Source organism: Carcharodon carcharias, chromosome 32 (genome assembly GCF_017639515.1).
Source record: "Carcharodon carcharias isolate sCarCar2 chromosome 32, sCarCar2.pri, whole genome shotgun sequence".
NCBI lineage: Eukaryota > Metazoa > Chordata > Chondrichthyes > Lamniformes > Lamnidae > Carcharodon > Carcharodon carcharias.
This window is the reverse complement of record NC_054498.1, coordinates 6,312,915-6,329,425: the sequence shown is the minus strand read 5'-3', so window position 1 is coordinate 6,329,425 and position 16,511 is coordinate 6,312,915. Positions and strand designations below refer to the sequence as shown.

Genomic DNA, 16,511 nt, shown 5'->3' with positions numbered 1-16,511 from the left:
ATTTTTTTTCTAAACACATGCTGTACCTGTCCTGGGAGTCTTTGATGGGGACAATGTAGAGGGAGCTTTACTCTGTATCTAACCCCATCCTGTACCTGTCCTGGGAGTGTTTGATGGAGACAGTGTAGAGGGAGCCTTACTCTGTGTCGAACACTATGCTGTACCTGTCCTGGGACCCTTTGATAGGGACAGTGTACTGGAAGCTTTACTCTGTATCTAAACTCGTGCTGTACCTGTCCTGAGAGTGTAACCACAGACAGTGTAGAGGGAGCTTTACTCTGTATCTAACCCCGTGCTGTACCTGTCCTGGGAGTGTTTGATGAGGACAGTGTAGAGGGAGCTTTACTCTGTAACTAACCCCGTGCTGGACCTGTCCTGGGAGTGTTTGATGGGGACAGTGTAGAGGGAGCTTTACTCTATATCTAACCCCGTGCTGTACCTGTCCTGGGAGTGTTTGATGGGGACAGTGTAGAGGGAGCTTTACTCTGTATCTAACCCCGTGCTGTACCTGTCCTGGGAGTGTAACTGGGGAGAGTGTAAAGGGAGTATTACTCTGTATCTCACCCCATTCTGTACCTGTCCTGGGAGTGTTTGATGGGGACAGTGCAGAGAGAGCTTTACCCTGTATCGAACCCCGTGCTGTACCTGTCCTGGGAGTGTTTAATGGCGACAATGTAGAGGGAGCTTTACTCTGTATCTAACCCCGTGCTGTACCTGTCCTGGGAGTGTTTAATGGCGACAATGTAGAGGGAGCTTTACTCGGTATTTAACACCGTGCTGTACCTGTCCTAGGAGTGTAACTGGGGAGAGCATAGAGCGAGTATTACTCAGTATCTCACCCCGTGCTGGACCTGTCCTGGGAGTGTTTGGTGGGGAGAATGCCGAGGGAGCTATACTCTGTATCGAACACCGTGCTGTGCCTGTCCGGGAAGTTTAATCGAGGACAGTATAGAGGAAGCTTTCCTCTGTATCTAACCCCATGCTGTACCTGTCCTGGGAGTTTTTGATGGGGAAAGTGTACAGGGAGCTTTATTTTTTTTCTAAACACATGCTGTACCTGTCCTGGGAGTCTTTGATGAGGACAGTGTAGAGGGAGTTTTACTCTGAATCTAACCCCGTGCTGTACCTGTCCTGGGAGTGTTTGATGGGTACGGTGTAGAGGGAGCTTTACTCTGTATCTAACCCCAGGCTGTACATGTCCTGGGAGTGTTTGATGGGGACAGTGTCGAGGGAGCTTTACTCTCTATCTAACCCCATGCTGTACCTGTCCTCGGAGTGTTTGATGAGGATAGTGTAGAGGGCGCTTTACTCTGTATCTAACCCCGTGCTGTACCTGTCCTGGGAGTGTTTGATGGGGACAGTGTAGAGGGAGCTTTACTTTCTATCTAACCACATGCTGTACCTGTCCAGGGAATGTTTGATGGGGACAGTGCAGAGGGAGCTTTCCTCGATATATAACCTCCTAATGTACCGGTCCTGGGAGTGCAACTAGGGACAGTATAGATGGAGCTTTACTCTGTATCTAACCCCGTGCTGTACCTGTCCTGGGAGTGTTTGATGAGGACAGTGTAGAGGGAGCTTTATTCTGTATCTAACCCCGTGCTGTACCTGCCCTGGGAGTGTTTGATGGGGACAGTGTCGAGGGAGCTTTACTCTGTATCTAACCCCGTGCTGTACCTGTCCTCGGAGTGTAACTGGTGACATTGTAGAGGGAGCTTTACTCTGTATCTAACCCCGTGCTGTACCTGTCCTGGGAGTGTTTGATGGGGACAGTGTAGAGGGAGCTTTACTCTGTATCTAACCCCGTGCTGTACCTGTGCTGGGAGTGTTTGATGGGGACAGTGTAGAGGGAACTTTACTCTGTATCTAACCCCGTGCTGTACCTGTCCTGGGAGTGTTTGATGGGGACAGTGTAGAGGGAGCTTTACTCTGTATCTAACCCCGTGCTGTACCTGTCCTGGGAGTGTTTGATGGGGACAGTGTAGAGGGAGATTTACTCTGTATCTAACGCCGTGCTGTACCTGTCCTGGGAGTGTTTGATGGGGACAGTGTAGAGGGAGCTTTACTCTCTATCTAACCCCGTGCTGTACCTGTCCTGGGAGTGTTTGATGGGGACAGTGTAGAGGGAGCTTTACTCTGTATCTAACCCCGTGCTGTACCTGTCCTGAGAGTGTTTGATGTGGACAGTGTAGAGGGAGCTTTACTCTGTATCTAACCCCGTGCTGTACCTGTCCTGGGAGTGTTTGATGGGGACAGTGCAGAGGGAGCTTTCCTCGATATATAACCTCCTAATGTACCTGTCCTGGGAGTGTAACTGGGGACAGTATAGATGGAGCTTTACTCTGTATCTAACCCAGTGCTGTACCTGTCCTGGGAGTGTAACTGGGGACAGTGTAGAGGGAACTTTACTCTGTATCTAACCCAGTGCTGTACCTGTCCTGGGAGTGTAACTGGGGACAGTGTAGAGGGAACTTTACTCTGTATCTAACCCCGTGCTGTACCTGTCCTGGGAGTGTAACTGGGGACAGTGTAGAGGGAGCTAGACTCTGTATCATACCCCTTGCTGTAACTGTCCTGGGCGTGTTTGATGGGGACAGTGTAGAGGGAGCTTTACTCTGTCTCTAACCCTGTGCTGTACCTGTCCTGGGAGTGTTTGATGGGGACAGTGTAGAGAGAGTTTTGCTCTGTATCTAACCCCGTGCTGTACCTGTCCTGGGAGTGTTTGATGGGGACAGTGTAGAGAGAGTTTTGCTCTGTATCTAACCCTGTGCTGTACCTGTCCTGGGAGTGTTTGATGGGGACAGTGTAGAGAGAGTTTTGCTCTGTATCTAACCCCGTGCTGTACCTGTCCTGGGAGTGTTTGTTGAGGGAAGTGTAGAGGGAGCTTTACTCTGTATCTAACCCCGTGCTCTACCTGTCCTGGGAGTGTTTGATGGGGATGATGTAGAGGGAGCTTTACTCTGTAACTAACCCCGTGCTCTACCTGTCCTGGGAGTCTTTGATGGGGACAGTGTAGAGAGAGCTTTACTCTGTATCTAACCCCGTGCTGTACCTGTCCTGGGAGTGTTTGATGGGGACAGTGTAGACGGAGTTTTACTCTGTATCTAACCCCGTGCTGTACCTGTCCTGGGAGTGTTTGATGGGGACAGTGTAGAGGGAGCTTTACTCTGTATCTAACCCCGTGCTGTACCTGTCCTGGGAGTGTTTGATGGGGACAGTGTAGAGGGAGCTTTACTCTCTATCTAACCACATGCTGTACCTGTCCAGGGAATGTTTGATGGGGACAGTGCAGAGGGAGCTTTCCTCGATATATAACCTCCTAATGTACCGGTCCTGGGAGTGCAACTAGGGACAGTATAGATGGAGCTTTACTCTGTATCTAACCCCGTGCTGTACCTGTCCTGGGAGTGTTTGATGGGGACAGTGTATTTGGAGATTTACTCTGCATCTAACCCCACACTCTGCCTGTCGTGGGAGTTTTTGATGGGGAAAGATTAGAGGGAGCTTTATTCTATATCTGACCCCATGCTGTACCTGTCCTGGGAGTGTTTGATGGGGACAGTGTAGAGGGAGCTTTAATCTGTATCTAACCCCGTGCTCTGCCTGTACTGGGAGCGTCTGATTGGGACAGAAAAGAAGGACATTTACTCTGTATCTAACACCGTGCTGTGCCTGTCCGGGAAGTTTAATTGAGGACAGTATAGAGGAAGCTTTCCTCTGTATCTAACCCTGTGCTGTACCTGTCCTGGGAGTGTTTGATGGGGACAGTGTAGAGGGAGCTTTAATCTGTATCTAACCCCATGCTCTGCCTGTACTGGGAGCGTTTGATTGGGACAGAAAAGAAGGACATTTACTCTGTATCTAACCCCGTGCTGTACCTGTCCTGGGAGTCTTTGATGGGGACAGTGCAGAGGGAGCTTTACTCTGTATCTAACCCCGTGCTGTACCTGCCCTGCGAGCGTTTGATAGGGACAGTGTAGAGGGAGCTTTACTCTGTATCTAACCCCGTGCTGTACCTGCCCTGCGAGCGTTTGATAGGGACAGTGTAGAGGGAGCTTTACTCTGTATCTAACCCCGTGCTGTACCTGTCCTGGGAGTGTTTGATGGGGGCAGTGTAGAGGGAGCTTTACTCTGTATCTAACCCCGTGCTGTACCTGTCCTGGGAGTGTTTGATGGGGACAGTGTAGAGGGAGCTTTACTCTGTATCTAATCCCGTGCTGTACCTGTCCTGGGAGTGTTTGATGGGGACAGTGTAGAGGGAGCTTTACTCTGTATCTAACCCCGTGCTGTTCCTGACCTGGGAGTGTTTGATGGGGACAGTGTAGAGGGAGCTTTACTCTGTATCTAACCCCGTGCTGTACCTGTCCCGGGAGTGTTTGATGGGGACAGTGTATTTGGAGATTTACTCTGCATCTAACCCCACACTCTGCCTGTCGTGGGAGTTTTTGATGGGGAAAGATTAGAGGGAGCTTTATTCTATATCTGACCCCATGCTGTACCTGTCCTGGGAGTGTTTGATGGGGACAGTGTAGAGTGAGCTTTACTCTGTATCTAACCCCGTGCTGTACCTGTCCTGGGAGTGTTTGATGGGGACAGTGTAGAGGGAGCTTTACTCTGTATCTAACCCCGTGCTGTACCTGTCCTGGGAGTGTTTGATGGGGACAGTGTAGGAGGAGCTTTGCTCTGTATCTAACCCTGTGCTGTACCTGTCCTGGGAGTGTTTGATGGGGACAGTGTAGAGGGAGCTTTACTCGATATATAACCTCCTCCTGTACCTGTCCTGGGAGTGTTTGATGGGGACAGTGTAGACGGAGTTTTACTCTGTCTCTAAACCCATGCTGTACCTGTCTTGGGAGTATAACTCGGGGGAGTGTAGAGTGAGTATTACTCTGAATCTCAGCCCGTGCTATACCTGTCCTAGGAGTGTAACTGTGGACACTGTAGAGGGAGCTTTACTCTCTAACTAACCCCGTGCTGTACCTGTCCTGGGAGAGTAACTGGGGAGAGTGTAAAGGGAGTATTACTCTGTATCTAACCCCGTGCTGTACCTGTCCTGGGAGTGTTTGATGGGTACAGTGTAGGGAGAGCTTTACTCTGTATCTAACCCCGTGCTGTACCTGTTCTGGGAGTGTTTGATGGGGAAAGTGCAAAGGGAGCTTTACTCTGTATCTAACCCCGCGCCGTACCGGTCCGGGAAGTATAACTGGGGACAGTTTAGAGGGAGCTTTACTCTGTATCTAACCCCGTGCTGTACCTGTCCTAGGAGTGTTTGATGGGGACAGTTTAGAGGGAGCTTTACTCTGTATCTAACCCTGTGCTGTACCTGTCCTGGGAGTGTTTGATGGGGACAGTGTAGAGGGAGATTTACTCTGTATCTAACCCCGTGCTGTACCTGTCCTGGGAGTGTTTGATGGGGACAGTTTAGAGGGAGCTTTACTCTGTATCTAACCCTGTGCTGTACCTGTCCTGGGAGTGTTTGATGGGGACAGTGTAGAGGGAGATTTACTCTGTATCTAACCCCGTGCTGTACCTGTCCTGGGAGTGTTTGATGGGGACAGTGCAGAGGGAGCTTTACTCTGTATCTAACCCCGTGCTGTACCTGTCCTGGGAGTGTTTGATGGGGACAGTGTAGAGGGAGCTTTACTCTGTATCTAACCCTGTGCTGTACCTGCCCTGGGAGTGTTTGATGTGGACAGTGTAGAGGGAGCTTTACTCTGTATCTAACCCAGTGCTGTACCTGCCCTGGGAGTGTTTGATGGGGACAGTGTAGAGGGAGCTTTGCTCTGTATCTAACACCGTGCTATACCTGTCCAGGGAGTGTAAATGGGGACAGTGCAGAAGGAGCTAGACTCAGTATCTAAGCCCATGCTGTCCCTGTCCTGGGCGTGTTTGATGGGGACAATGTGGAGGAAGCTTTACTCTGTATCTAACCACGTTCTGTATCTGTCCTAGGAGTGTTTTATGGGGACATAGAAGAGGGAGCTTTATTCTATTTCTAACCTCATGTTGCAACTGTCCTGGGAGGGTTTGATGGGGACAGTGTAGAGAGAGCTTTACTCTGCATCTAACCCTGTAGTGTACTGCGTTCTGAGAGTGTATCTGCGGACAGCGTAGAGGGAACTTTACTCTGTATCTAACACCATGCTGCACCTGTCCGGGAAATGTAACTGATGACAGTATAGAGGGAGCGTTCCTCTATATATAACCTCCTACTGTGCCCGACCTGGAAGTGTAACTGGGGACCATATAGATGGAGCTTTACTCTGTATCTGACCAAGTGCTGTACCTGTCCTGGGAGTGCAACTGTGGACAATGTAGAGGGAGCTTTACTGTGTAACTAACCCTGTGCTGTACCTGTCCTGGGAGTGTTTGATGGGGACAGTGTAGAGGGAGCTTTACTCTGTATCTAACCCCGTGCTGTACCTGTCCTGGGAGTGTTTGATGGGGACAGTGTAGAGGGAACTTTACTCTGTATCTAACCCCGTGCTGTACCTGTCCTGGGAGTGTTTGATGGGGACAGTGTAGAGGGAGCTTTACTCTGTATCTAACCCCGTGCTGTACCTGTCCTGGGAGTGTTTGATGGAGACAGTGTAGAGACAGCTTTACTCTGTATCTAACCCCGTGCTGTACCTGTCCTGGGAGTGTTTGATGGGGACGGTATCGAGGGAGCTTTACTCTGTATCTAACCCCGTGCTGTACCTGTCCTGGGAGTGTTTGATGGGGACAGTGTAGAGGGAGCTTTACTCTGTATCTAACCCCGTGCTGTACCTGTCCTGGGAGTGTTTGATGGGGACAGTGTAGAGGGAGCTTTACTCTGTATCTAACCCCGTGCTGTACCTGCCCTGGGAGTGTCTGATGGGGACAGTGTAGAGGGAGTTTTACTCTGTACCTAACCCCGTGCTGTACCTGTCCTGGGAGTCTTTGATGGGGACAGTGTAGAGGGAGCTTTACTCTGTATCTAACCCTGTGCTGTACCTGTCCTGGGAGTGTTTGATGGAGACAGTGTAGAGGGAGCTTTACTCGGTATTTAACCCCGTGCTGTACCTGTCCTGGGAGTGTTTGATGGGGACAGTGTAGAGGGAGCTTTACTCTGTATCTAACCCCGTGCTCTGCCTGCCCTGGGAGTGTTTGATGGGGACAGTGTAGAGGGAGCTTTACTCTGTAACTAACCCTGTGCTGTACCTGTCCTGGGAGTGTTTGATGGGGACAGTGTAGAGGGAGCTTTACTCTGTAACTAACCCTGTGCTGGACCTGTCCTGGGAGTGTTTGATGGGGACAGTGTAGAGGGAGCTTTAATCTGTATCTAACCCCGTGCTGTACCTGTCCTGGGAGTGTTTGATGGGGACAGTGTAGAGGGAGCTTTACTCTGTAACTAACCCCGTGCTGTACCTGTCCTGGGAGTGTTTGATGGGGACAGTGTAGAGGGAGCTTTACTCTGTATCTAACCCCGTGCTGTACCTGTCCTGGAAGTGTAACTGGGGACAGTGTAGAGGGAGCTTTACTCTGTATCTGACCAAGTGCTGTACCTGTCCTGGGAGTGTAACTGGGGACAGTGTAGAGCGAGCTAGACTCTGTATCATACCCCGTGCTGCAACTGTCCTGGGCGTGTTTGATGGAGACAGTGTAGAGGGAGCTTTACTCTGTCTCTAACCCTGTGCTGTACCTGTCCTGGGAGTGTAACTGTAGACGGAGCTTTACTCTCTAACTAACCCTGTGCTGGACCTGCCCTGGGAGTGTTTGATGGGGACAGTGTAGAGTGAGCTTCACTCTGAATCTAAACCCGTGCTATACGTGTCCTGGGAGTGTTTGATGAGGACAGAGCTTTACTCTGTATCTCACCTCATGCTGTACCTGCCCTGAGAATGTTTGATGGGGACAGTGTAGACGGAGCATTACTCTGTATCTAAACCCGTGCTGTACCTGTCTTGGGAGTGTTTGATGGGTACGGTGTAGAGGGAGCTTTACTCTGTACCTATCCCCTTGCTGTACCTGTCCGGGAAGTCTAACTGGGGAGAGTGCAGAGAAAGCATTCCTCTATATATAACCACCTACTGTACCCATCCTGGGAGTGTAACTGGGGACAGTGCAGAAGGAGCTAGAATCGGTATCTAAGCCCGTGCTGTACCTGTCCTGGGTGTGTTTGATGGGGACAATGTGGAGGAAGCTTTACTCTGTATCTAATCACGTTCTGTATCTGTCCTGGGAGTGTTTCATGGGGACATTGCAGAGGGAGCTTTATTCTGTATCGAACCCCATGCTGCAACTGTCCTGGGAGGGTTTGAAGGGGACAGTGCAGAGGGAGCTTTACTCTGTATCTAACCCCGTGCTGTACCTGTCCTGGGAGTGTTTGATGGGGACAGTGTAGAGGGAGCTTTACTCTGTATCTAACCCCGTGCTGTACCTGTCCTGGGAGTGTTTGATGGGGACAGTGTAGAGGGAGCTTTACTCTGTATCTAACCCCGTGCTGTACCTGTCCTGGGAGTGTTTGATGGGGACAGTGTAGAGGGAACTTTACTCTGTATCTAACCCCGTGCTGTACCTGTCCTGGGAGTGTTTGATGGGGACAGTGTAGAGGGAACTTTACTCTGTATCTAACCCTGTGCTGTACCTGTCCTGGGAATGTTTGATGGGGACAGTGTAGAGAGAGCTTTACTCTGTATCTAAGCCCGTGCTGTACCTGTCCTGGGAGTGTTTGATGGGGACAGTGTAGAGGGAGCTTTGCTCTGTATCTAACCCCGTGCTATACCTGTCCGCGAAGTATAACTGGGGACAGTTTAGAGGGAGCGTTCCTCTATATATAACCTCCTACTGTACCAGACCTGGAAGTGTAACTGGGGACCATATAGATGGAGCTTTACTCTGTATCTAACCAAGTGCTGTACCTGTCCTGGGGGTGTAACTGGGGACAGTGTAGAGGGAGCTAGACTCTATATCTAATCCCGTGCTCTGCCTGTCCTGGGAGTTTTTGATGGCAACGGCGTAGAGGGAACTTTACCCTGTATCTATCCCCTTGCTGTACCTGTCCGGGAAGTGAAACTGGGGACAGTGTACAGGGAGCTTTACTCTGTATCTTACCCCGTGCTGTATCTGTCCGGGAAGTGTAACTGGTGAGAGTGTAGAGGGAGCATTGCTCTATATATAACCTCCTACCATACCCTACCTGGGAGTGTAACTGGGGACAGTATAGATGGGGGTTTACTCTGTATCTGACCACGTGCTGTACCTGTCCTGGGCGTGTTTGATGGGGACAGTGTAGAGGGAGCTTTACTCGGTATTTAACATCGTGCTGTACCTGTCCTGGGAGTGTTTGATGGGGACAGTGTAGAGGGAGCTTTACTCTGTAACGAACCCTGTGCTGGGCCTGTCCTGGCAGTGTTTGAGGGGGACAATGTGGACGGAGCTTTACTCTGTATCTATCCCCTTGCTGTACCTGTCCTAGAAGTGTAACTGGCGACAGTGTAGATGGAGCTGGACTCTGTATCTTACCCCATGCTGTTCCTGCTCTGGGAGTGTTTGATGGAGACGGTGTAGAGGGAGCTTTACTGGGTATTTAACCCTGTGCTGTACCTGTCCTAGGAGTGTAACTGTGGTGAGTGTAGAAGGAGCTTTATTCTGTAACTAACCCCGTGCTGTACCTGTCCTGGGGGTGTTTGATGGGGATAATGTGGAGGGAGCTTTACTCTGTATCTAACCCCGTGCTGTACCTTTCCTGGGAATGTTTCATGGGGACATTGCAGAGGGAGTTTTACTCTGTATCTAACCCCATGCTGTACCCGTTCTGGGAGTGTAACTTGGGACAGTGCAGAGGGAGCTTGACTCTATATCTAACCCCGTGTTGTAAGTGCCATGGGAGTGTTTGATGGGGACAGTGTAGAGGGAGCAATACTCAGTATCTAACCCCGTGCTGTACCTGTCCTGGGAGTGTTTGATGGGGACAGTGTAGAGGGAGCTTTACTCTGTATCTATCCACGTTCTGTACCTGTCCTGGGAGTGTTTGATGGGGACAGTGTAGAGAGAGATTTACTCTGTATCTAACCCCATGCTGTACCTGTCCTGGGAGTGTTTGATGGGGACAGTGTAGAGAGAGATTTACTCTGTATCTAACACCGTGCTGTACCTGTCCTGGGAGTGTTTGATGGGGACAGTGTAGAGGGAGCTTTACTCTGTATCTAACCCCGTGCTGTACCTGTCCTGGGAGTGTTTGATGGGGACAGTGTAGAGAGAGCTTTACTCTGTATCTAACCCCGTGCTGTATCTGTCCTGGGAGTGTTTGATGAGCATAGTGTAGAGGGAGCTATCCTTTGCATATAACCCCATACTCTACCCGTCCTGGGAGTGTTTGATGGGGACAGTGTAGAGGGAGCTTTACTCTGTATCTAACCCCGTGCTGTACCTGTCCTGGGAGTGTTTGATGGGAACAGTGTAGAGGGAGCTTTACTCTGTATCTAACCCTGTGCTGTACCTGTCCTGGGAGTGTTTGATGGGGACAGTGTAGAGGGAGATTTACTCTGCCAACTTGTGCTGGGTTAGATCCAAAGGGAAGCAGATATAAATCAGGAAAGGTAGGGGGGAGGAATAAAAACCACAAAACCTCCCATCCCATCACCAACACAAGCCCCATCTTTGTTCTACCCACTGGGCCACACCTGAGTTTGGAGTGGAGTCCTCTGCCACTGGGCACCACAAACTCCCGAGGGTCCGCCCCTCCGTTCTTTCCCCGGGTGGCGCCTCCTCCACCTCTTCCCCGCTCGTGAGGGCCAAAGCCCCCTCCCCCGCTGCTGCTACTGCTGTGCGCCAGCGAGGCGATGCTGCTGGTTCCACTGGAGGCTCGCAGTAAGCTGGAGGCCTTGGAGGAGAAGGAACTGAGGTCCCCCAGGTCACCAGAGGTCATGGAGCCCGTGGCGCGAGAAGGAGAGACCTCGTTCTCGTATTCCCGACATTCCACCACCGGTTCCTCACTCTCCTTGTGAAACAAAATAGGGACAGAAAGAAAGGGACAGCGTTAAATATTGTCAATTCCACTGGCCTGAGCTCAGCTTCATGATTTATTTATGGTTGTCAGTTGGGGTTAACACTCTCACCCCACACTCACTGGGGTTGTGGGTTCAAGTAGCCCTGAAGAGTCAAGCACAAAATCACAGTTGGCACTTTCAATGCATTACCGAGGGGGCTCCGCACTCTCCGGGGGGGGGTGGGGTGGGTCAGTACCGAGGGAGCTCCGCACTGTCGGGGGAACCATCAAACTGAGGTCCCTTCACCCCCTCTCAGGAGGATATAAACAACCCCATTACACTTTTTAAAAGAGCAGGGGAGCTCTCCCCTGTGCCACGGCCAATATTTATCCCTCAACCAACTTCACTAAAACAGATTACCTGGTCATTATCTCAATGCTGTTTTCGGGAGATTGCTCTACACAAATCCACTGTCACGTTTCTACATTACAATAGGATAGCATCTTAGCTTCATCGTCAAGATTCAGGGACTCCCTCCCAAACAGAACTCTTGAGGTGTTCCTTCATCACATGGGCTGCAGCAATTCAAAAAAGCAGCTCACAGGCACCATCAAGGATGGGCACTAAACGCTGCCCTAGTCAGCAACGGTCACATATTACAAATGAATGGTTAAAATGAAACGTGTGTAGATTTAAGCAGAAGCTGCATAAACAAGAAGGTGACAAACAAACAGAAGGCTAGCGCTGATAGGGTGAGATGAAGAGGGCAGGGCAAAGAGGCTCACATGCAGCAAATACACCAGCTCCGACCGGTTTCTGTGCTATAAACTCTCATAGTCCACAAAATCAATAAATCAGAAGGGGAAAACAGCCCCTGGTGGGGCATGTTCGTTGTAAATTAATTGTGTTTAAAAGTCAGCAGGCAGTGGAAACTAACTGGGAATTCACTCGTGCCCCTTTCAACAGAGACAGACTGAAACAGCGATTGCTGGGTAGAGGTACTTGCTTGTAACATAAAGCTCTGCAAATAATTGCTTCGAAAAACGTGTAAAGATTGGCTCCAGTTCCATCCTGCGCTAACTGGCTTTCTGGAAAAGAACAATATATTCTATGTCATTCTATTCCAGGGGTCTCGACTGGGCTGATACTGAGAGATCGCTTCCCTCGGCTGGAGAATCGAGAGCTAACGGGTCACAAGTCTCGGGATTTTTAGGATTCAGGAGGAGGAGAAATTTCTTCGGGGGGGGGGGGGGGGGGGGGGGGGGGGGGGGGTCGCAAATCTTTGAAATTCTCTCCGCGAGAAGGCTGGAAATGCTCGGTTGTTGAGTATATTCAAGCCTGAGATCGATAGCCTTTTTTTTTGTAGTGCTAAGGGAATCAGGAAACAGGGAGGGTTAGGGCAGGGAGGCGGAGTCAAGCTAGAAAACCAGTGAGCTTCACTGAATGGTGGAGTGGGCTTGAGGGACCGAATGGCCAACTCTGATTTCTTACGTAGCATCGCCTTTACAGTTTGAGCTCAGCTTTCCACCGTTCATCGTCCTTGAAGACGAACCCCAAATGTAGACCTACCCATCATATGCACCCCACCCCCACCCCCACCCCCACCAACCCACCCACCCAATCCACCACCACCCCCGCCCCCAGGAGGTTCTTACCTCAGTTACTTTGCGCTCCACCTCTTTCCCGTCCACGTAGTAGACGTCAGTGATGATACGGGTCAGCACGGTGCGCACTTCTCGGATGGTTCGGACATGTCTCCGCAGCAGCCGTCCAGGGGGAGGTGCCGGCAGCTCAAACTCCTCCTCCTCCTTCACCAAAGCCGTTTTTAAAAAAAAAAGAGGGAGAGAGAGAGAGAGACAAAATATCAACTGGGCCACACGGGGTTAAGCCTAGCCCGCAGTTTCAGGTTAAAGGAGCGAGAAGTTGTTTAAAGACAGACGTCAGAGGAATTTTCTTTCTTTTTTTGTTCAAAAAAAAAAATCGCCGTGAATTATTTGGAAAAAGCCGCAAAATTCAACGGCTTCGAGCGGGAGAGTTTGGGAACCAGGTGGATGAGCTTCAATGGGGGAGTCAGAGTACCTGAGGGACGTGATGAGAGAATTATAGACAGCGCCGCTACAGCAATTATACTAACTCTGAAAAGGTTTCGCTTGCTGACTCTCTCTTTCTTTCTCTCTCTTTTATGTTTTACCAGCAAGACACGCTCCAAATCTAACATCGCAGGGGGGAACCAGAGGAGGCCGCGTACCTGACTGTGGAGGGAGTCCGTGTCTCGATCGTCTGCCCCCTGGTTTGCGTGGAACGAGGTGCTCCTCGACCGCATCTGTGGTTTGCCGGCCGTCCCTTCCGTCTGAACCATGGCGTCCCGCGAAGGAAGCTTGCTGCTCTCCCCGGGGGCGGAGCCGGTCATGCTGCTGCTGCTGGTGGTGGTGCTGGTGGTGGTCTGAGTGGCGGTGTGCATCACGCTAAAGCCTGGCCGAGGGCCGGGGGCGCCGGCAGGATCCGCGGCCCGCGCTCTCGCCGGGTCGGCCGGCGGGGCCTTCTGCTCTTCGGGACAGGCCCGCGGAGACGCGCAGGGCTCCGGGGTCCTCTCGCCAGCCTTGTGTCCACCCTCCTCCCGTCCTCTGGCCGGCCCCTGGCCGCAGGTCACCACGTCCAGCTCCATAGCTTCGTCTTCGCTTTCTCCGGTGCTCACAGCTGAACGCTTGCCGGCGCTCGATTCCGGCATCGACTCCTCGGGAGTCTCCCCGACCTCCTCCTCCTCCTCCTCCTCCTCCTCCTCGTCCTCTTGCGGAGTCTGGGTGACCAGGATGTGACGCCGGGCTTTTTGCTTCGCCCGCTGTTGGCGCTGCCAAGCCCTGCGATCTTCACAGGCTTCATCTGTCTCCTCCTCGGTGCTGGAGAGGCTGTAATGCTCACTTCTGAAAAACACAACCGGCAACGCGTCCCAGTGAAAGACAGAAACTCGTCGTTGCCCCTTGATGAGTAAATCCATCCCTCATTTCCAACGGCAGACAGACAGACAGACAGACGGACAGACAGATAACCAGAGGACACGGACCGAAAACGAATTTGAAAAGAGACCAGAGGGCCGTGATTAAACACAAAAGAATTTGTGCGTTTAAATGCAATGGATTGCGATGATCTGGACGGCGCTGCCTGAAGAGGGAAGTGGGAGCAGACTCAACAGCGACTTTCAAAAGGGAACCGGATACACACTCGAGCAAGGGGAATTGCCGGGCTCGGAGGGGATGGAGGGGGACTAATTGGGTATCAAAGAGCCAGCACAGGCTCGTCGGGCTGAATGGCCTCCTCGTGCCCATTTTGAGGAGAGTTTATTTCTTTATTCTTCTCAGGACGTGGGCGTGGCTGTCTAGGCCGGCATTTACTGCCCATCCCTAATGGGCACCTGGCAAGTTTCTGTGGTCATGATACTGAGCTACACAGACCAAAGGCGGACCCAGGCTGTCAGCATTGTAGTTATTAGTCTCCAGGCAGTGCTGACACTGGGCTAGGTAAGGGACAGAACAAAAACTCATCCCCCTGATCCCAATCCGGCAATACCTCGCAGACTGCGCTCGTGTGTAAATGTTAAAAAGGACACAGTCAGATCTCCAGGTCAGATATATGTCCGGCTCAGACATTTCTTCAGGGCTCATGATGGCCCCTGGATTTAATTTGCGAAAGGAAGGTAAAATATTTGCTGCTCTGCAAGTGAATCTACAATCAGCACAGTCATAAGAAACAGCAAGCTTACTTCAGAAAATGCAGGAATAAACACAACATGACTACCCAAATTTCAAGTAAACATTTTTCTCAAGCCCCAGTAAAGGTTAATCTCCTCAGACCCACATTCACCACAAGATGGTGAACCAACAATATCATCAGAGGCTGCTATCGGTCCAGTTAATTTCATTTCGTGTCTATTTTCAATGGGCCGTGAACCACTCTCCTCCTTGGAGGAGCATATTACACAGATTCAGATACGAAGCAGCAAACTGCAGGCTGCAGACCGAATGACCTCCACCAGTAACAGGCTGACCTGGGCAGGCTTACAGAAAACTGTATCTCTAGGATGACAGCCCAGACATGGGGCTGACATGGACACAAACCTGAATCCCCCACCATCAACATCCTGGGGGTTACCATTTCCATAAACTGAACTGAACCAGCCATATAAATACTGTGGCTACAAGAGCAGGTCAGAGGTTGGGAATTCTGTGACGAGTAATTTACCTCCTGACTCCCCAAAGCCTGTCCACCATCTACAAGGCACAAGTCAGGAGTGTGATGGAATACTCCCCAGTTGCCTGGGTAAGTGCAGCTCCCACAACACTCGAAGCTCGATACTATTCAGGACAAAGCAGCCCGCACCCCATTCAACGCCATCAACATTCACTCCCTCCACCACTGACGCACGATGGCAGCAGTGTGTACCATCTACAAGATGCACTGCAGCAACTCACCAAGGCTCCTTCAAGAATACCTTCCAAACCCATGATCTCTTCCATCTAGAAGGACAAGGGCAGCAGATAGATGGGAATATTACCACCTACAAGTTCCCCTCCAAGCCACTCACCATCCTGACTTGGAAGTATATCACCGTTCCTTCGCTGTCGTTGGGTCAAAATCCTAGAACTCCCTCCCTAACAGCACTGTGGGTGTACCTACACCACATGGACTGCAGCGGCTCAAGAAGGTGGCTCACCACCACCTCCTCATGGGCAATTAGGGATGGGCAATAAATGCTGGCCTGTGAATGAATAAAGAAAAAACCCTCCTCAAAATGGGCATTTGGCAGGGGAGGGTAGTGGGCAAGCTCACACTTACTTTGACATTCCTATCCTCCCACAATTTTGTTTTCCTTATAACCTGGTTCCTCGAGTGTACAGGATCGAGAGGATGATCTGATCGAGGGGTTTAAAACATTAACAGGATTCTGAGAGCCTGAACTCAGGAAAGATTTTGTGGCCTCGAGGGTGAACTCAGAAGAATGACACTGGGGATTATAGGGTTAAATTGGCGAGGTCAGGCAGCGTAAATGTAGCCCGAATTTGCGCCAGTTTGGGAGATGGAGGGTTCCTTCTGATCGAGGCGCTTCCAATATTAGAAAGATTCAAAGGGGTAGGTACAGAGAAGCTATTTTTCCTGATGGTGCAATTGAGAACGAGACAACAGCATCTTAAAACGAGAGCCAGGTCATTCAGGAGGAAGATCAGGAAACATTTAATCACAGAGATGGTGGAAATCTGGAACTCTCTCTCTCGCTCCCTCTCAAAGGGCTGTTTGTGCTAAGGAACAACTGAAGCATTGATTGGTGGAATCATGTTTGCCTGCCAAGGGTAATCAGGGATTGTGGAATCAAGTCTGGTAAATGGCGTTAAAATACAGATCAGGAGGACAGGTTGGAGGGGATTAATTGCCTGGCCCCCCTCGTCTTGTCATCATTCCCAAAGGTGCTGATTTCAACATGGAGGCACAGGTTCGAGTGACTGTGGGAAAGATTCAAGACCTTGCCGACTCACGCCAATCAGACCGTCTCCGTAGCCACAATGTCTG

The 16,511-nt window shown here is 50.8% G+C and overlaps 1 protein-coding gene across 1 annotated transcript in view; it reads right to left on the bottom strand.

Annotated features, from left to right (window-relative positions):
• Positions 1–16,511, bottom strand: part of tp53bp1 (tumor protein p53 binding protein, 1) — a 97,705-nt gene that overhangs the window by 23,268 nt on the left and 57,926 nt on the right. The window contains exons 17-19 of the mRNA XM_041178211.1: positions 13,201–13,873; positions 12,608–12,760; positions 10,647–10,963 (exon numbers count right to left, since the gene is read on the bottom strand). Coding sequence (XP_041034145.1) covers positions 10,647–10,963; positions 12,608–12,760; positions 13,201–13,873 — 1,143 coding nt within the window. The remainder of the gene's footprint in view (positions 1–10,646; positions 10,964–12,607; positions 12,761–13,200; positions 13,874–16,511) is intronic.